The sequence below is a fragment of the Condylura cristata genome, unplaced genomic scaffold (assembly GCF_000260355.1).
Source record: "Condylura cristata isolate star-nosed mole 26May11 unplaced genomic scaffold, ConCri1.0 scaffold00006, whole genome shotgun sequence".
Classification (NCBI taxonomy): domain Eukaryota; kingdom Metazoa; phylum Chordata; class Mammalia; order Eulipotyphla; family Talpidae; genus Condylura; species Condylura cristata.
The window spans coordinates 9,426,839-9,449,391 of record NW_004567107.1 but is presented as its reverse complement, the minus strand read 5'-3'; the positions used below and the strand labels follow the sequence as shown (position 1 = coordinate 9,449,391).

The 22,553-nt window shown below is 36.8% G+C and overlaps 1 protein-coding gene across 1 annotated transcript; it reads right to left on the bottom strand.

Annotated features, from left to right (window-relative positions):
- Window positions 1-275: 275 nt before the first annotated feature.
- On the bottom strand, window positions 276-22,357 carry RAB14 (RAB14, member RAS oncogene family). The gene is made up of 8 exons (XM_004677383.2): window positions 22,192-22,357; window positions 14,624-14,682; window positions 13,449-13,502; window positions 11,760-11,937; window positions 7,794-7,860; window positions 3,779-3,866; window positions 3,505-3,535; window positions 276-2,560 (listed from the first exon to the last, which is right to left on the bottom strand). Exons 2-8 carry the CDS (start codon window positions 14,673-14,675, stop codon window positions 2,383-2,385), a joined length of 648 nt encoding a protein of 215 aa, XP_004677440.1. The 5' UTR covers window positions 14,676-14,682; window positions 22,192-22,357; the 3' UTR covers window positions 276-2,382.
- Between the last annotated feature and the right edge of the window lie 196 nt (window positions 22,358-22,553).

Genomic DNA, 22,553 nt, shown 5'->3' with positions numbered 1-22,553 from the left:
ATGCAAACAGAATTTGGCCCCAAGTACAGTCAAGAGAAAGCATGTCAGCCACTGAATGTGCTGACCATACACTGGACAAGGGTGACCTGAAATTGATTTCAAGTGTGACCCAAACACAACAGTGGCTCCATCAATGAGGAATGTGGATTTAAATGCTATATATGTAGAATTCTCTATACAATAGGGACAATGCCACAGTAAAAACTGACAACTTATGCCAAGTAATTGAAGAAAATATGAAATTCTATTATAGTTTAAAAAATAATACAAACGATTTTAATCTAGATACAGGTACTTTATTTACAAATATTTAGATTAATAGCATTTTGTTACATCAAATGAGGAGTACAGCAGTCTGAACAAATCCTGTCACAAAACAATTAAGACCCACTGTAACTAACTTTGGGAGTCAGGGGATTGCACCTAAACAAGCCGCAGTCTTTCGTCTGTGATTGCTACCTTTCGTCTGTGATTGGGTGGGTGGGTGGTTGTTTTGCTTTTGTAAATATATACACACACCAGCAGGTCATGGTCCCTGGGCAAATCCCTTGTGATGCAACAGTGTAAGCAAAAATGGTTCACTGTAAGTCTTGAACAGAATACCGATCTACTCAGGAATCTCGTTTTTAAAAAGTTAAAGACAAAAATAAAGATGAGTCTCCACAAATTAACCAAATCCTATTTTCTGCACATTCCAGTTTTGGCTTTTATTTAACATTGACTATACAATACTCTCGGACTACCATGTTTACAACCCAGAAAGATGTATTTTTTTTTTACGTTAGTGTCTGTAAAGAGGGATTTAAAATGTGTATTTTAAACACAGCATGAATGCATTTTATATAATATGCTCAGGCTTACCTATCCTACCTCAAGTAACTTCTCAATGCTCAGCCCAAACCATAAAGTGTATCAGAAGTCAATCAATACAAATAAAGAAGTTGGCAAAACAGTTAAGTATGCTGTCTAAAGTAGTAAGATTGTTCCCCTTGCAATACAGTATTCTTTTCAGTGGCCAAACCACCTAATCCAAAGTAAGTAATGTACTTTGTATCAGCACTAACATAGAAACACCATTAGAAACACTTCCCCTCTTACAAAACAGCTTATGCCACCATGACATAAAATATCCCCCATACTTACAATCCGAGGGATATCTTAAATTATTTCACTGTAGTGTTAAAAATGCACAATTTAAAATCCCTTAACAGCAGACCTGTGGTTAACGGCTGTCTGGTTTAGAATCTCACCATTCCAAGAAGATAAAGGTATAAAAGCTTAAAATGTGCAATAATAAACCCAGCCTTTTTTCTTTTTCTATACAGTAAGGCAAGAAATGCAGCCTGTAATAATGCAAAAACGTTTACAAAAAGAGAAAAGCAGGTTAGCACATTGTCGATTGCACAAGAACAGTTAAGAAAATCAGCAGGTAAGCCACAGTGCAAAGATGGAACAGAACCTGCTAGTGTTAATCCTCGCGCGCCAGGAGCTCGTCTGGCAGAATGTCCCCAAACTGCCAGCACCAAAGGGTGGGGCCAGTATTATTTGTGAACTGCAGTTGTGTCTATTCCTTGTGTGAAATGGAAAGGAGGAACATGGTCACAGATAGGTCATACTGTACAAACTGGTATTTTATACTGCTCCAATGCCAGTAATCAATTTATTTTCTTCATTAAAATAATATACACAGAATGTATTGTTCAGTTCCTTCAAATTTTATACATATTTACTTTCTGCGAAAAAGGATAAAATGGTGTAAAAAAAAAGGATAAAGCTATTAACTAAGCACAAGAGAAAAAAACAGATAATTCCCCACTGCGAGGTTAAAACAAGCAAACTTCCTCAAGAAAAATGCCACCCACACAACAGGGAACTATCTGACAAGAAAAGAGCAAATGTTGTTAGAGAACCCCTTCTCTACCATCAGAAGTCATTTCACAGCAATAAACTTACTGGTTACAACAGACATACTCAAAACAGTTAAAAATGAAAAGAAAGGCTTAAGATATCAAATTAAAACCGTAGAGTGAGACAAAGCTTTGCCAAGAGGGAAGAATAAAAATCATGAAGGCCAGCATCAGTGCTCAGTTCAAATCATGTATTGGTGACACACCTATCACGAGGACAATCAAGGGGGAAAAAAAGTCTAGATTTACCATGCAGGAGAGATTTATTACTCTACTTGCCTTTGATAACCTGATTACAGCTAGCTGTTTAGCAGTTTAGTATTGTGTTAAACTGTTTTTTACAACAGAGTTTTTTTTTTTTTTTTCGTTTTTAATTAAACCCAGTAAGATGTACAGAAGACAATGAGGCAGTAAAAAGAACTGCTTCCAACAGACAGAGGTGAAAGGTCAAATGAGGGCCCTCGCAACAAGGTCACTAGCAGCCGCAGCCTTCTCTCTGGGGTTGGGGTTCACTGGTTAGCCGGCCTCCCTGTGGAGCTGAAGGTTTGTGTTGTACACCAGACTCGGCAGCATTCAGATCCAGGCTTCCGTCCTGAATGTTCTGATAGATTTTCTTGGCAGCCTCAAGGAATGCATCTTCTACATTCTCTCCCCTATGAGGCAAGAGACAACATTCAAGAACCGCAATTCTCTACAAAAGACAAGACACATTATACAGTGACCTTTCTGCTACCTTTCAACAACTGCCACGGCATCTTCAACTTAGCCACTGTCATCTAACAAGACATGACATGACTGAGCTAAGAGAACATGGGAAAGTATTTTCTGTGCGATGTATATAAACATGGTGTTTTAAAAACTACTTCTACAACCCCCATTTGCATAACTATGTGACCTAATCATTCAAACGCCATCTATCCACATATAAAGGCAGTGAAGATAGGCCTTTTCTGTTATAAAGGAAGGTAATCCAGTCAGAAACACCACTGTGCATGGAGGACAGGATTCCAGGGTGGTTCAGCCTGGCTAGCCATATACAAGCTGCAGTGTTCTTATCATGTGACAGTGACAGGTTCAGGCCTAACAACATTCCGACTTAGTTCTCTTGGGCTAACAGTATACAGATAAGGTTAAATACAAAGGCACTAGGCCTCACACAAGGCCTTTTTTGCCTAACGAGTGAGGAACTACAAGGGGAGTCCTACAGTTCAAAATGGACATGGAATAAAAATTTAGAAAATGCTAGTTACTCTTCCAATTCATTGGTATTGAGTATTTCCCTAAGCCATATTTTTGTTTTACCACAACCAGAAGCATTAAATGAACAGGTTGACCATGCTTAGATCTAAGATGCCAAACTCAATCTCAGTTGTGAAAGTCAAAGATGTCTGAGGTGCTAACACAATTTCATTAACTAACCTGGGTTGGCTTATCAAAAAAAACAAAACAAACACCTGTTTAAAATGTGAAACAGGAAGCAAAGGGATGTTTGTTTTCCTTTCATAAGACACGTTACATATAAACATAGTATACATTTTTCATATATATAGTTCTAATTTAAGAAATTGAAAATGATCTGCATTTTAGCCATACTTACGTTTTTGCACTTGCTTCAAGGAACAATAAGCCTAAAATAAAATTAAAAGTTATGATTAGGATGTCTGAAATGAATTCGCAGGGCATGTTAACCTCAGTAACATTTACATAAAATTGTCCCACTAGCTTTCAGTACTCTCACCATAGTATTTTATGAGATTAGTAAGAGTCTGAGATAGAAAGACTGCAGCTTCAAACTGCTATCTTTCCTTAGATAGCCTCAAGTCTAACACCCCCCCAAAAAAAAATCACTGTAAGTCTTTTAAGGTACCCACCATTTTCTTCTGCAAACTGTTTGGCTTCTTCATATGTTACATCTCTCTGTGCCTCCAAATCTGCTTTATTTCCTATGAGAATTATTACCTAATTTGTGACCAAAAGAAAGATATCTTAAAACAAAAGTATTAATTCAAATCAACCATGAACATTCTGAAATTCAAAAAACTTGACAGAACAAGCATGTGGGTCTAAAACTGAAGCCAAGTACAAACAATTATCTACCACAGTCAGTACTGAAAGGGACCTCAGCAATCATCTAGGTCAGGGGTTGACAAATTTACTATAAAGGACTGAAAGCATGTATGTCAGAGCGCCCCATGTGGCCTCCACATATACTTCTTTGTTTTTTTGACAATATTTAAAATATATAAACATCACCTTGGCTTCAAAGTAATTCAAAAACAAAACACTATGAAGAAACAGTGGGTCTAGGCCAAAAATTATGATTTATGCGAGACCCCAGAAGGTTGTTCACAGGCCAGCCAGAGGGAGCCATGCATGCACTGAAATTAAGCAAAAATGCTATAAGCAAGGATATCCCCTGGAAGACAAGGTTCATGGCTCTCATCAGATTTTCAAAAGTTTCTCAGACCCTCAAACGGCTTAAAAGCTGTTATTTCAACTCCTTCAGGCTACAGATAAGGGAACTGCTTAAATAAGGCAGAGAGATTTGTCAAAGGTTACTTGGCAAGTGACTGACAGGAGAATACTGAAATCCAGGCAGAAAACCCAAATGGAGCCTTTCAAATACTGTCCCACTCCACCCTATCCCTAGGCAGGGCTACATTGGTAGTACTGATAAATGTGTTTATGTGCCCACTGAGGGCAGGGTGAGGAATACAAGTAGTTCAAGTTCAAAGGCAAAATATCACACACCAATATCCACTTTGAAATCATTTCTACAGTAAAGTTAGGCCACAGTGAAAGGCCTATCTGAAAAGTTTAAAATGTGCAGCCTTGGCCTTTATTCAACTTGGGTGTAGGGATGGGGGTATTTATGGATAAACAGTCTCTGTCTGCACCAACTGGTAAAGCTTATTTGCACCAACTGGTAAAAATAATCCCTTCCCCCACTTCCAAACAGAGGTGCAATCCAGATAAAGATCTTTAGGAATGAATGACCTCAACTAAAAGGCATTTCCACCATTTATTTATTTTTTTAATGTGGAATTATAGGCCTAGGCCCTTTCTTCTCCAAAATATGGTATCTAGTGAACTAAATAACTACTCTGACTTGAATGTAAACCTTAAGCAAGGGCAATTAAGTGATACAAGAGTATCTGAGGCCTCCCTCATGGCTAGGGGTTAAAAGACAAAGCACTTTCAAGCTATCAGCCAGAGCTGTTCCCTGGCCAGCCAGAGAGCTGAACCACATGGTACAACAGACCTGTCTTGCCTGATGCTCCCCTCAGCAGTGTTATTTCAGTGGATCTACCTGTTCGGCTCTCTGCTGAATCCTCCCAATCCTCAACTTCCCACCGCCCCCTCCCTCCAGCAACCTGTGGCCTACACCCAAGTTCTTATGTGTGTGTGTGTGTGTGTGTATGTGTATGTGTATGTGTATGTGTGTGTATAAATAAATAAATAACCAAAGTGTTTTAAAAACAGAAAAAAAACAAGGGCATTTGTTAGTCAATGTGGACAATTACCTCCCAAGGAAGAGAAGTTTTCACACAGTCCCACTAGTCCCTTATAAAATAAGGTGCCAGCATTTTTTAAAAGTTAATTTTAAACATCTATGTTGGGGCCCTCCCTGTGGCACAGCGGGTTAAAGCACAGCACTGAGAATCTAAAGCTGCTTCTGCATGAGTTCGATTCCCGCCTGCCCCGGAGGTGACCACATGGTGCAGCAGACCTCCCCTGACCCGCCCACTGCTCCCCTTAGCAGTGTTTCTCAATCTGTCTGTTCTGCTCCCCACTCTGTCTCTGGTGAAGCCTCTCACTGCCCCTGAGCCTCTGGCCTGCACCCCAGTTCTGTATGCACAAATAAATAAATCTTTAAAAAAAAAATCTATGTTGGGCCTGCCTGGTGGCAAAGGTGTTAAAACTTTCAGCACTATCAAGCTATTGCCAGTCACTGTGGCATGAGTTCGATCCCAGGCCAGGGAGCTGACCCACATGGCGCAAAAGACCTCTCCTTCTCATCTGTTGCTCCCCTCAGCAGTGTAATTCAGTAGATCCGCCTGTTCTGCTCCCCAATATGTCTCTGGTGAATCCTCTCAACCCCTCTGCACCTCTGGCCTACACCCCAGTTCTTGTATGCATACATAAATCCTTACATCAGGAAACACACTGGTACTATCTACAGCCCTTATTCAGAATTCACCAGTTACACACACATATATACATGTACACTTCTATGCCCCTTTACTGCAGGTATAGCTCTGTGTCATCAGTCAGTATATAAAATCCTTTGTGCTGCCCTCTGTATCATGCACACCCCAGCCAACTATGAATTCTCTCTTTATAATTTTGTCTTGTTGAAAACACTTTATAAATGATACCATATGATATATATTCTTTTGAGGCTTAGTTTTTCCTCTCAACAAAATGTCTTTAAGAGCCATCCAAGTTGCCACATATATCAACATTTCATTCCTGAGTGCTGCTGAGGAGTATTGCAGAGTACCAGATCTCTAAACCATTCTCCGATCAGTAGCTATCTAGGTTTTAGCTATAGAAAATAAAGTTGCTATGAACCTTCATTATAGGTTTGTATGGCTACATATAGCAACTTTTTAAAAATATATTTACTTATGCATATAAGAGCTGGAGTGCAGGTGGTGAGAGGATTCACCAGAGACAGAATGGGGTGCAGAACAGGCAGATCAACAAAGTACACTGCTGAGGGGAGCAGTGGGCAGATCAGGAGAGGTCTGCCACCCCATATGGATCACCTCCGGGGCCAGGGTTCGAACCTGTACTGAAGCAGCAGCAACCAGCTTGCAGTGCTGCGTCCTTACCCACTGCACCACCAGGGAGGGCCCTACATACAGCAACTTTAATGAAATAATTGATATGAAAGTTCTAGGCACAGTCTGGAACTTCCCAGACTGGCATAACAGGCAAACCATGTTAACTGACTCAAAATTAAATTGTTGTTCCTTGATAAAGTCCAATCTTACCATACTCACTGAACCAGGCCTCTGTCAGGTGGTGGGATACAAAGCTAAGTGAAACTCATAGGCCTTGTTCTCGAGAAGCTCGAAGTCCATGACAGATCAGTGCCATTCCTTATTCATTCCTGGAATACTTTAATAGTACCTAGTGAGATATTACTAGCCCGAAAGTCTCAGCTCAACTACTACTGGTGTTCTCTGTAAAGCTGGGTTCTCCAGATGACACTGCAAGCTGGGCCCCTCAGCAGTGCACCAATCACTCTATTTCTAACTCCTATTCTACTCTGCTTTGCAGAACAGTTTTATATACACCTCATTGATTCCTTCGTGTTAAGCTATATGCCTTTGGAGACTAAGGACTCGCACTTGGATGGCCTTTACAACCTTAATAAGTATCTTCTCATTCTGGTTTAAAAAAGTTTTTTTTTAAGCATGAAGAGATCTTTATTTTTATCTTTTTATTTTTAACTGAAATCTTACTTAGATAATTGCAGATTAACATGTAGTTGTAAAAATATCAGCTACAGATACTTGCACGAATTTATACCAGTATAAAAGTATTTGTATGCTGCCCAGTTTCCTCCCATGGCAACATTTTATGCAATGAAGACAGATCTCTTTTAAAGTGGTGGTTTCAGATTTCACTATCTCCACTTAACATGTGAGATCAACAACTCATAACTTTCGTTTTTTAAACCACAAACAGATCAAAAACCACATATAAGACAGAAAACCTAGGGCAATTATTAGCCTTGGAAAAAATGTTCAATTTTCTTCAATTAATTGAGGAATAATAAAGATTCTCTCAAGTACTCAAATACAAAATCCCACCAGAAAATGGCTTTCCTTTTTTGTTAGTTTCTATTTCAAATTTCCTGTGTATTTAACTTACAGTATTTGGATTGGTGAGATTCCTTGCATCTGTCAACCAGCTGCTTAAATGGTTATATGTACTTCTTCTGCAAAAGTGAAAGTTTACATTTGAGACTACTATATACAACTGTCATTTTCAACAGAAAAATTAAGAAGCCAGTAGTATTTTAAGTATAAACTTAAATCAATAAACCCTAAAAATGAATTTTTGCCTTGACTAATTGTTACTCTATAAAGAATTGTTGTGGAATCTAATCACAGCTGCAACCATAATTCTTAAATAAATAATTCAATATTCAATAACTTTGATGATGACTTGCATGCCAGGAATAAAGTGCTTTTATCTGTAAACAGACTAATAAGCAAGCAAAGAATGTAGCAAATTGACAGAAAACAATTCTGAACTCAATTTCCAATCTGAAGTAAAAACTAAAATTATATTTAAGTCATCTAGATTTTCAATCATTTTTCCAGGTTTTTCAATCAGAAAATAGAGAAAATACCAAAATGTCTAACCAATAACAACACTCTCTGGAAAATGTTTTTGCACATCTCTTTTAAATTAGAAACCAAGACAGTCATATTGCTATAGGCTGTCATAAAATTCACCTTTCCTTAATAATACAGGGAGCTAACGACAACAGCATATAACCTGGCTTTTAAAAAGCATATTTAATATATCTAGCTAGAAATTCAAGTCCCCAGTTATCAGAGAAGAATTTATCCTAACTTTGTGTTCTTATTTACCAGTAGCTAAATCATTTTGAAATGTAAACTGCCTCAGTTTTCCACTTTCTCAAAGCAAGAGTTTAGAAAGCCACTGGTTTATCTACACAAGCCACATAGACCCTAAAATAGCAAATAAATCCAAACAATTTACAACATTATACAGAGTACAGTATTAATCAGACTTTTCCTAATGGGTCAGGACAATAAAGTTGTTGAAGGTTAAAATTTTTCTATTTATAAATTCACAGCAAATTAATCCAACTTAACTCATTTAACAGGTAAGGAAACAGACACCTAAGAAATTACATAACTCCAAAACCAAACCTAGAAGCCTTTTACATTATGTCCTTAAAGTGTGTGAATTCAATTTTCTGAACACATTCTATGATCTCCAGCTGCTACTGCCATATAAAATGCAGTGTTTAAAAACAGTTAATCCTTACCCAGTTGAGAAATGAACTCTTTGTTCAGACTCTTTGTAATATACTATATACTACAGATAAATCATCATCTAAATATCAAAGAAAGTCACATAAATAACTTTCCCCCAATGTTTTAAAATTTTCTTAGTCAAATACCATGTATTTGCTTTTCTAGTACCTATAGACCTTATTTTTACACAATGCACAAAACCTTAAAATAACACAAATCCAAAAATATTTATACTGATAAATATGTAAATGTTGAAACTGGTGGCAAGTGTTAATTACAAACTGCCAACACTATGATAAATAGAAAAACTGTATAACCTTTGTAAGTAACACCAAGACAATGTAAATTATATAATTTCTATGTAAAGTAACTTCTAATGTTTCTGGTAACTGTTTCATTATTAATTTAAAATTCACTATCATTTCAAATCTATAAATACAATTATTCATTAATTGATGAAACAAATACCAGGAAAAAAGTGCTAAAAAGCAGCTTTGGCATGGATGTTGAATATAAACTGGTAATACCTACACAAACCACCACAAAGAAGTGTGCTATCAATCAACATAGGCTAATATGTGTAACAAATGGAGCTAGTTCTGAGAATAAAATATTATTAAAGCAGGTTGCAAAATAAGAAGTGTCATAGTTGCAATATGATACCATAAGTCAGTCACTGAGTCAAGACAACACCTATGCAAGTCTGCAATGCTTTATTTTAATAACAATTTTACTGTAGTAGAATGAGTATACCATAAAGCTCATCCTTTCAGTAGGTACAATGGATGGATATTCACAAAGTTGTATGTGCACTGATCACCAGTGTCTAATTTGAGAACATTTTCATCACCTTAAAAAGAAACCCCACTTAATATCCCACTCTATGGCAATTCAATCTCTTTCTATATGAGCAGGCTTATTCTGGGTATTTCAAATAAATGGAATCATACATGCAGTCCTTTGTATGTGGCTTCTTTCATTTAGTAAAGTGATTTTAAGGATGATCCACCTTTTCACATGTATCAGTACTTTCCTTTCAATGGTTGCATTATATTCCATAATATGGACATAAACACATTTGCTTATCCAGTCATAATTGACGGACATTTGGGTTATTTCAGCAGAAGGACTTTTTATGACTGAAAAGACATAAATTTTATGAAAAATATGTACTATGTTTAAAAGGTATGTTTAAATGCAAAACATTTATTTGTATCTTTGTAGACCTTTAGCTATGTCAACTATATGTCAACAAAGCAGGGGTAAAAAGAATACACAAACTATAACACTATATAAATCCATATATTCTAAGCATACATCACCATATTTAACTTACATTAAAAATCACAGTGTTGTGGGAACTCCCTAGTGACCTAGGTGTTAAGTCTTGGTGCTATCACCATGACAGCCTAAGTTCGATCCCCACCAGAAAACTAACCCACATACAGGACAGCAGACCTCTCCTGTCTTGCCAACTGCTCCCCTTGACTGTGTACTTCAGTAAATCCACCTGTCCTGCTCCCTACTCTCTCTGGTGAATCCTCTCACAACCTACCCTCTCCTACCACACCTATGGCCTATACCCCAGTTCTCCTATGCAGACAAAAAGAAAAAAAAAATCATTTGAGTTTTAAATTATGCAAAGTCTTAAGAATCCTTCATAAAAGGATGTCCCACACAGATAGCCAGGTTAATAATCTTCCCACAGTATTATTTACTGATCATGTTACCAACTACTTGGCTAAAGTGAAGAGCATTAAAGTTGTTTTGCTCTCAAATTTCCAAATACTAGAATTTACAGAAATTTCAAGCATTATAATTATAATCAGACATTATATATATCCTAAGACAGCATTTCTCAAAGTATGTTCCTCAATAAAATAAGCTTAAAAAAACACCGAATTATAAAGTTAACGAATGTCTTTATTGCAGAATTTCTCAGGGTTCTGATATGCTAATGTGCAACTGTGACTCAAGGGGAAGCAGAATAAAACATTTCCCAAAGCGAAATATGCTTGAAAGTATAATTACCATTTGGTCCCACTTATTCATCCCTACCCCTCCAGTGTCCCCATCTTCCTTCAAAAAAAAAAAAAAGTATGACTAGAGTCAGAGTTTAAGACTGGCACTTTGCATGAAAGGTGATCATTTTTTCTAGCTTGTGGTAACACAGCACTGGGTGTAATGAGGCTGTACAAGTTTCCATGTTCTCTTTTTTGTTAACTTGTGTCAAGTGTTTTGAGTTTCCAAAAAGAACCATGTTGAAAAAAATTTGATTTTCCAATATGAAGTACTCTAAGCCACTTCAAACAATTTTATGACAAAAAAGAACTTAAATGAACAATAGTCAAATACCTTTCAATGAAAACAGAACTATTTATAATCTACCATGCTGAATTAGCAAAGCTATCTAACTCCTTGCTTGACCTTTAAAGAGGTGTAAACTTTAACACTAGAGACTGAACAGAGTAGCTCCTCAAGATTTGTTTTCTACTATAAAGTGAAAAGAACAAAATTTGGTATAAAATATTATTTCACCTCAAATAATTCAACTGATGCTGCTTTTCAGAACAGTATTCTTCTATTAGCTCCACCAGCATCTCCTAAAGTTTTTCTTCAGTCATACCCACTTTCAGAAAAGGAAATCAACATGTTACATCAAGTCTTCCACAATTTAGAGAACCATAAAACTCAAATATGTTCATTTATATTCGCACACAGAAACTAACGAATGTCTATCTCAAAAAAAAAAAAAAACGAAAGAAACCACATTCCTAAGATTTTTTTGCCACTAAAAACAAAGGATGAATCATTAATCTCTTACCTAGTGATATCATACACCATAAGGGCTCCCGCAGCTCCTCTGTAGTAGCTTCGTGTAACAGCCCTAAACCTCTCCTGTCCTGCTGTATCCCAAATCTGCAGTTTGATTTTTTGGCCACTAACTTCAATTATTCTTGTACCAAATTCAACACCAATTGTGTGAGGACAATCAGCCATAACTGTCAGGGAGAAAAAGAAATATAACAATGTTCCATCTTTCAGAAAGCTGCAAATATAGGCTGGGGGGTGGGGGAGGGGGTGTATGTTAGAAACACACTGAATTATCAAACAACTTATTAATGCTTGTAGCTTATGAACAAAATTAATACTAAAAAAGAAAGAAGAACTAACAAAAATTCAGAAACAAAGTCTCAGAAAGGCCCTCCCTGGTATCCTAGGGGTTAAGTCGCAGCACTATCATGCTGGGATCTGGCCAGGGAGCTGACCCACATGAACAGTGGCAGACCTCTCCTCCATTCCTCTGCTCCTCTCAGCAGTATATTTCAGGAGATCCCCGGCTATCCTGCTATGCTCCCCACTGTCTTTGGTGAATCCTCTCACCCCCTCCCTGCACCTCTGGCCTTCACCCCAGTTCTTCTATGACTAGATTTTTAAAAAAGGAAGTCATAGAAATGTCACTGAACTATATAACAGGGCTCAACATTTTTATGTAATGGACCAAATATTTTAAGTTTTGTAGCCCAAAAGTTCTCTATCACTATTCAACTTTGCTGCTCAAGCACAAAACCAGTCACTGCCAATGAATAAAATTTGCATAGTTGTGTTCTAGTAAAACTTTACTTACAAAATAGGCAGTGGGTAGATTCAATCATCTAACAATGACTAGATATAATCAATCAATAGCTTTAGAATTTTTATGAGTTGTAGTCAAATTTTTATCCTGGAAAATATTATTAATATCTAAAAGAAAAACCACATTTACTCTACCTCTAATTACATATTAGCAAGTTATATATATGTTCAGTCTGCTAGGACAAGCTTATCAGTCCTTTCCTTATAACTAGGGTACTCAAAACTGAAACCAACCCACTATTCTAAGCTACAAGTACACACAGAATACTAGATACTTCATAAAGTGTCAGGTTAGGCCCAAAATTCTAAGCTACAAGTACACACAGAATGCTAGATACTTCATAAAGTGTCAGGTTAGGCCCAAAACACACCATACAAATAACTTCAACTATACAGAAACCATTTCAACTATGTTTAACCTATTGGTTACATAAAATAAATCGCTCTTCTTCCCACCATCCAAGATAGGGTTGTACTTTGAATCTTAACTTGTCATAAAGAGAACTTCATTTTAAATATATCCAATTTATTTTTATTTAGTTAACAAATGACACAGGCAGGAAATATCCCCTAGTAATGCAATTTCTGTAACACAAAGAATAAAATTATTTAAGTAACATAATACACATTTTTTAAAATTAAGATTTATCATCAGGAAGTCAAACGAGTGAATCAAGTCTTATTTGGGATATAGAAATCTACACTCTGTATGCACTGGTATATTTCATTTTTATCTATACCTACCTAAAAGACAAAGGTACATTTATAAAGAGGAGTTATATTTAAATAAATAGTGTACAGAGAATGGCAACTTTTAAAAGATGGGAAAATGACAATAAAGAATCTACTAATGTTTTACCTTATATTTTGAACTTACATTTTTTTTCTGTAAATTGATGAAGCAAGCAAGACTTCCCTACTCCCATGTCCCCTGTTTAAAAAAAAAAAAAAAAGTTTCATGTAGCAATTACATGCCTCAATTTTATACTCTTATAATTACATGCAATGAGTACCATACCCCTATATTATATCACACCACAAATGTCTGGCATACTTAGCAAAGCTGTTTTCCCTTATTTACAGTAAGAATCGAAAATCCTATAGGTCAGGTTTCACTGATGTATAAATTGTCTATTCCCAACCTTCAATTGTGACAGAATTTGGTTATAAATGCTGTTAAGAGTCATCTGCTGGGGAGTGCTTTTTAACAGAGAAACTGCTGTGATTGTATATTTTTAGTCTGAGCTGTTTCAAATCCTGTATTTTCTCCTCTTACCCCATGTATAAAAGCAAAAGCTTCCCATGAGTAACAAACAGGGTAGGGAGTAAAATAAGAAGCAAAAATAATAAATTTTAGAAATGCATTCACTAGGCTTCATTTCATATTCCTCATACAATTACACACATATACACACACAATTCTGTGCATTACATACAAATGAAATAAAACAGATGTCTCTGACTTCACTACAGAAATTTTAACCCTTGAAGGAAGCAACATGTGATAACTTAAGTGCAACATCAAAGCAAACTGTTCTAATGTCAAAAATTAACTGAAAAGCATGTGTACTTTCAACTGTTTTCTTATAATACTTGGAAAAGCAGCACTTTCAAATTTGAGCAAAAACTTTCTTGAAACTTAAGGAGGAAATCACCACTTTGTATTTTTTATGTATTATTCAATTATTCTGAATAGTCTCTACCCATTTCTGGAAGGCTTTCAAGATGTTTCTGAAATATATCCACATTTCTAGGGATTTAATCTCACTCCCACTATACACAGGTTTTCAGGAAGTCCTCAAGAACAACCAATATCACTTGATAAAGCACCCAGCACTGGGCTACAGAAGTAGTTAGGGCCCCAATGCAAAAAGGCACATCGTGAATGCCAAAATTTGTCTTAAAAGAGCTTTAATTCTGCAGTTGAGAAAATCCACTGTTTCTGGAGTGGTATACTTAACTATAAGTATATAAATATTTAGAATCTCCTAAATACTAAATATTTATTTAATCTCCTTTAGAAAACACTAATGTTAAGCTTAGTGAACTTACCAATAATAATATATTTAAAGATGTAAGAGTAGTTGTATGGTGCAGTTGCCATGGTGGCACTAAAAACAAAGAAAAACAGTATTATGTCAGAATAAATGCATATACATGTTATCCAAGCTGATCACTGCTCTCTTTTAAAGACATAAAATAAAGCAAACAGAGTACAAATGAAACGGAGTAAAATTGTATTTCTCAAATGGAGCAAATATATATATTTTCTTCAATGAACAATGCTTTAATAATCTCATGTATTGTCCACAGAAAAGCTAGAAGCCATTTATACCAAAACACGTCCAATATTTCACTTGAGGAAATACCCAGTAAGAAACATTACTCTGGGAAACTTCAAACAAGGAAATTTTCATAAATCTGTAGTAAGTATCATTATATATAGTCCTTCCTCTCTAAGGCACCCATTCTGTAAACTTCTGCTCCCTACTACTCTGTCTCTGGTAAATCCTCTCTCCACTGCGCCCCCTCCAGTATTTCAGGCCTACATCCAGTGTATGCATAAATAAATAAATCTTTAAAAAAAAAATTTCTTCTACATATGGAGATTCAACCTCATTTTTTAAAATTTGATATACAGTACTTTCTATTACTGTTTTGTTCAACTGTGACTATATAAACAGTGAATATGACTGGATCAACTGACATTAATATTGTATATCACATCTCAAATAAAATTTATTATAACTAATAAAATCTAAGTTTTAGAAAAAGTATATATAAGTGATATATGTCATATAATTGTTATCAGAGAAGATGTAGCTATTAATTATATTAAATTAACAAGACAATGAACTACAATAACAAAAGTAGCCAGTATGACATATTCTAACACATTTATAAATCAGTCTTCAACATCACAGAAAACTCCCTTAACCAATTCTTTCAGGAAATGGAACTTTCTAGTTAGATTAACTCTGATTCTGAAGATCTTTTAACTTGAATTTCTTCTCCAGACATGGGGGACTCAAACTTTTAAGAGTGATTTTGGTTCCAGGTTAAAACTTTTCCGGATTATTTACCAGACTGAAGCAGATCACAAACAACAAGAGAAAAAATAATTTTCAAACAAAAATGTTACAGTTAGGGTTATTACTTCTTAAGCTGCATTCCTTCCATACTTTTCTTTGAACAAATCTTTAACTCCTTTTTTCCCAAACCTTTCTCCACTCAAACCTGGAGGAAAATAACCATTTAGTCTTCTTAAAATTAACTATTTCTCGGGCCCTCCTTGGTGGCGCAGTGGGTTAAAGCACAGCACTAAGAAGCTAAAGCCACTTCAGCATGAGTTTCAAGGCAGCCCCGGAGGTGACCACATGGCCCGGCAGACCTCTCCTGACCTGCCCGCTGCTCCCCTCAACAGTGTTCTTCATCGATCTGCCTGTTCTGCTCCCAACTCTGTCTCTGGTGAAGCCTCTCACCGCACCTGCACCTCTGGCCTGTACCCCAGCTCTGTATGCACAAATAAATGAATCTTTTTTAAAAATTACTATTTCTATCATAATCTTCCTCTTCTGATTTTTCTATGTGCCTTCCTCTTCTTGCTGAAAGTTGACACTTTACATACTTTGCTTCCTTCCATTTTATGTCAAAACTCTGGCCTCTGTGACAATTTTAGTGTCCACTGAAGCCATGTAATTATAACCAAATTCTAGTTATACCAAGTTGTAAACTTGCTAATTATCACATAAACATTCATTAACATCTGGAGATGATTGATTCTGAAAATGGTCTTTTTAATATCCATTAATCAGTATAAATTATTTCCAAATAAAAAGGAATTACTATTTCAGACTAAATTACTGACACCATGTTTCCACTTTACCACACAACTTTGTGGTTCTGTTACAGGGCAACCCCAATGTAAACTGGGTTGCCCCAGTATAGGTCCTCACCCATTTGCTTACAAGGGACTTAGAACAAACTCAAGTGTAAACACACATAAAAAAGGTTAATAAAGGGTTTATTTACAAAAATGGAAATGAAGAGAAGAATCACCCAGGGAGAAAGATAGCAATAAGCTGGTAAATGTGCCCTACCAGTTCCACTGAGCTGGGACGCCAAGGTTGGCGAAAAACCAACCACTCTATGCCCACATGTCTCTGGTTATATACCAAGTCTGGTTACTTAACTCCACCCTTAGTTCCCAGCAATCCTCCCTTTGGTGGTGGTGGCATCCTCCCTTTGGTGGTGGTGGCATTATGGGATTTGCAGTCCTTGGTGCCTTGGACCTCTTTGGTCTGAGGAGGGGGTGAGTGCCATAAAACCAGTATTTGTGAAGTTCATTCAGGACATCCTTTCCTTCCAACAGTTCAAGTTTCTTAAAAATTACAAATAAAAATTCTAAAAGTAAAATTAAAGGAAAACACAAATTTACTAATTTCAGTAGATAAGAAAAAACAGGAAATAGCTTTAGACCCCACTAACACAACAGATTCTTCCCTTTCTTATTCCAAGACACTAGCTAGGTTTATATATATTCCAGTTTATTCACTCAAAAATGTGCAGAATTATATTCAAATGGTCCCGTTTAAGTATAAGCTATACATAATACTGCTTTAACAAAGGATTTCTCAACCTCATTTCTTAAACATGAAATATATCACTGTTAAGGTGAGGCATGTATTTTACCTAAATTTGAAGAGGGAAATTTTTCCCCTTATTACTTTAAGGGTGTTTAACTTTTAGTTACTTTCAGAATTCAAAAGTAAAAAAACGACAAGAAATGTTTCTACTTCACACATTCTGAAAACATGAATCCACTCAGCCCTACAATATCCATTAACCTAACAACCTCCATAATATTCTATGTAATCACCTCCATGCTTCAAAAAAGCACCTCAATAAAGTTCACATGTAGATAAAAATCTCCTTTAATGTCCATGATTTCTTGAAGAAAAAGATGCTACATTCAGACAACAGGCATCATTAAATCTATGATGATGTGTAAACAAATGACAAACATAATTGTTCTATATCATATATTGAATACATGTATGTGCAGGCTATATACTAAATACTTCATATATAATCGCTCATTTAACCCTTACTACCACTACCACCTTTAAGATAGTTATCATCCTATTTCACAATGAAAGTAACATGCTCAAGTCACACAGCTAAGTAGTCAAGACCGCACCAAACCTAACTGTTTGGACTGCAGAGTCCCCTCCTAGCCTCTAAGCCATTCTCCCTTCCCCAGTTATAAGATGTACCGGGAAACCTTAGTGGTGCTTTAGGACATAAACCTTTCTCAGTTCACTGACTTGGTCCTAACATTCTGAATAAACAATATGAAATAATTTTATTCAGAGGACCATTATCATTATAATTTGCAGAAACGGATAAATGATAATACTAGCAAATAATTACTATTCTACCTACTCCACTTAGAAAAAGTTTCTGAAGGAAACTTTCACTGAGATTAAATTCTTAATTCTCACGACTCTTCAGGGTAATCATCAATTATGTGCATGTAAAACTTGAAACAACTGAGATTTGGAGAAATACATTCATTTGGCCAACAGTACAAGTTAGTAAACAGTTGAGCTGAAATTTGAACCCAGGTCATATTCCAAAGATCATGATTTTCTCTAAGCTTGTTAAAGCATATAAATGTAGACTGATAAACGCAAAAATATCAGTATCAAAGGAAGATGAACTTACACTAAAAATTTAGTATAATAATTTTACTATCAGTGCCTCTACAATTTAACTATAAACTTCCTATCAAGAGACATGTTTACCAACTACACATTAAAACCTAATTAGCTGTGTGGCCCTTTAAACCTATTAACTATAGTTCATAATGCTTTAACATCATTAAGAAAGGATTTCTCAACTTTATCGCCTGAACATGAAACATACCACTGTTAAGGCTGAAAATACATATTTTAAATGAGGTTATGCTCTTGCATAAAACTCTGCAACATGTTTTTCACTTAAAGTCAAACATGTATTTCCAGGCCCATGTGTATAGATCTAAATGGTTACTATATACACATTAAAAATTAACTACTGTTGTGCCCAAACAGAATTGAATGTTCACCAGAATACTGATAATTAGTTTTGAAACTGTTCATACACAGATATGAAGGTAGGCACTTTCATATATCCTGCTTGTGGGGATCTACACTGCCGCATTGGGGAAGTAACTGGTATATTTTAAAATCTTAAAATTAATCCAAATTTGGCCCTGCCTCGTGGTGCAGCGGCTTAAAGCACAGCACTAAGAAGCTAAAGCCACTTCAGCATGAGTTTGATCCAGGCCTCAGAGGTGACCCACATGGTGCAGCAGACCTCTCCTGACCCCACCCGCTGCTCCCCTCAGCAGTATACTTCTTCAGTCGACTTGTTCTGCCCCCCACTCTGACTCTGGTGAATCCTCTCATGGCCTCTGCAATTCTGGTCTGTACCCCAGATTTGATTTTTTTTTTAATTAATCCAAATCATCTTTGGTGAAGAAACCTACTTGAAAGAATCCTACAGAAACAAGTTTCATCCACTGGTTTACAGATACAGGTATATTTAGTTCACTATTTTTATAGCAACAAAAACATGTATGCACTTTGGTCAACAGAGAAATGACTGATTACAGTACATCTGTACTATAATGTACATCCAGTTTAAAAAGCATTTCAATCTGTATCTATAAACCTGGAAATATGTCCATAGTTTTAAGTAAAAAGAGTTACATACCTTTGTGCTACGTATATCCCATTTTAACCACGGACAACACATTCAAGCATATACACCAAATTATGAAAAATAAATACATGATTGAGAACAGGGAAAATTATTACTTTTCTTTATGTATTCCTGTACTAATAGCATGAGATTCATTTGGTAATATTCAAAAATATCCAACGTAGAGAAAATAAAGGGCTACTAGACAGTTTTCACAGGCTTTATATATGTAATTCTAACACAAAACAAGTAAAATAAAAAACTCCCATGCTTAATATTTCTAACATACTTCCACATTTACCATTAGTATAGTGAACATCATATGAAGTCAGTCATATGATCAGCCTCGACAAACAAAAACACCCCAATAACCAAAGGCGTTTCTCCAATTTTTTAAGAGCTCCTTAGTGTTAACTTAAGCACTATATCTGACTAATCCTTTCATAATTGTTCTATAGCTATTTTATTCTATTCCTTAGAACATACAATGTTACTGTGTAATTTTTACATAACTTCCTCAAGACAGAAAAAAATGTAATCCACTAGAGACTGCAGGTGATTTAAATTCAGATCCTCACTGTTGAAATTAAGTTTTTTTCCCTTACATGCAAAGCAGTCTGTTAAAAAAAAACATCAGATCCAAGATTAGACTGCTTTTGTGATTCCAATTTAAAAATATTTGTTGAGCATCTACTAAGCACAAAGCATTGTGCTAAGCAAGTATCTTGTTATTAGTATGGCTGTCCCTGCCTTTTGGGGGGTTTCCATTTGCTTGTAAGACTGTTTTCCAACCATTTACAGTTGGAGCTCTGATGAGTCTCCAAAAGACAACAGAAAGTTGGATTTTGTTTTCTGATTCATCTAGCCACTCTGCCTTTTGATTGGTGAGTTCAATCCTTTTACATTTAGGGTTATTATAAATGAGTTTCTACTACTGCCATTTTAAACAAACACTTCAATTGGCTTACAGGCGTACCACTAAAGTAGAACACTACTTCATTTGTCAGTCAAGGTGAACACAAGATTGTGGTAGTTAATCTAATGTAATCTAAATGAGCAATTAATTGCCTTTCCTCAACAGTTGTGCAGCCTCTGAAAATAACCCATCCATTTCCAAGACCCATGTGGGGGGGGGGGGACTCATTTTTTATAAGACATTTAACATCACACTTAATATCTATAATGTCAGTTAAGAAAAAAATATGTGCTCCTAAATATATCAAGAAAAAAGCCTAAAGTTTCCAATTATGATGTTGTGGTATAAGAAATACAGTACCCCAATACTGCACCTGTGTTCATGAAGAAAAGTACCTAGGAGAGATCACCACCAACAATCCTGTACTTCTTAGTAGAGTTAAAAGCATTAATAAAAGAAAAAATTACTGAAGAAATACGACATCTCAGATTTTCTTTAAAATAATTAGGTAGAAAGGGTATAGTATATACACATTAAGCGAAGATCTATCACAACTGTCAACTGGCTACAGGAAGACTCAGATAACTGTTTTTTATGTTTAAAGTTGCCTCGATTAAAAGGTTTTTTTAAAAGTAAAATATCTTTGACACCTCCATTTGTATAGTTAACTCCAATCATGCCTGGCATTTTTAACCATGCAGAAATGTTTCAAGCCCTTTTAAAAAAAAATGAAACATCTCAATAGCCCTTGTTTCAACATATTTTATCTGTCTTAACCAAAAGTTTCTTCTAATAGTATAATATCTTACTAGGATTATGCAACAGTATTAAATACTGATAAAAATCAATTTCTAAAACATTCCAAATTTTGTTGCGTAGTTGAAGCAGACAACTCCTCTAGTGTTTAACATGAAATATAAACAGCAAAAACTTAAAATGCCATTTTAATTCGAAGAAATTTTTGGGTTAGGAGACTCCCTGGTTTTACATCTTTACAATAAGTGCAATTTATTGACTGACTATAAAATGCCAGCTACTTTATAAGCAATCTAAAATCCTAAAAAACTCATTTCACAGATAAGGAAATCGGCTGGAGAAGTGATATAACCACGGTCATACACTACTAAAGATTAAGAGGCAGGCCGAGTTCTAACACTCCAGCACTCCAGAGCTCTGCTCCTCTCACTGGACAAATGAAACATGCTCTGGACTCTTTCAGGCCAAGTGCTAAAGGTTTTTAATCCTCGCGAGTCTCAAATGTAGGTACCATTATCCACTGCCTAGGATGACTGAAAGATTAAATAACTTAGGGCCACTTAACTAGGAAGTGGTAGTACTGGCCTGGGAATTCTACCAGTGACTCCAAAAGTGTTGGCCACTATTGCCTCAAGGCATGACAAAGTCAGAGCCCTTAAGTAGAACTCGGAAGAAAAACTTGAAAATCTTAAGGAAGAGGGAGTGGGAGCTGGACTCTTGCCAAGATCAACTTTGTCCTCCAATAACCATTATCTAAATAAAAGGCAGTTGATAATCACAAAATTCTAATTATTTTCTTGGACTGCAAGAGTCCAGGGCAGGCTGGGCTCTGTCCCTTGCTGGGGGGCCACCAAGTACTAGCCCTCTGAAAGCCAGCCTCTTCTTTAACCAGAGAATGAAAATCCTGCCACCTCTCCTCTGAAGTTGTGAGAACAGGGACGGCCGGTTGGTAAGACACGACAGCCTCTGGGTCCTAAAACAGGTATCAGCTGTCACCCAAAGCAAACAGAGGCGAAAACCAGCAAGGTGGTAGCTACCATTTCAACGGTGTCTGTCACGCCCTCCCTAACTTGAGGGGGGAACGGAAAGCCCGGGCCAGGTGAGGGAGGGGCCCCGCGGGCCATCTGCACCGTCGCTACCCAGCCACACCGCAACTTCGGGCCTCAGTTTCCTCGCCCGTAAAATGGAGAACGGCACTCACCACCGCGGACTGCGGAGAGCAAGATGCAGCTGCTGAGAGTCACCCAAATCCGTGACTGGCACACAGCAAAGTGCCAACCATCGAAACACGCGTGAACCCTTTTCTTCTCTTAAAATTCCGGAAAGGCCCAAACTTTCCGTCTTCTTCCTTATTTTTAAAATGCATCGGGGCTCAGGCTCTCCCGGGAGGTCGCAGGCCCGGCGGAGCCTCCTCCAGCCCGGCGGCTCCGGCTCTGCCCGCGCCTTCCCGGCCGGAGCCCCGCGGCAGCCACCCTCCTCCACAAGGACACCGGCCAAGATGCCGGCGAGGCGGCAGGGGCAGCCTTTGTGCAGGGGGCCGACGCGGCCGCGGGCCCGCGGGAG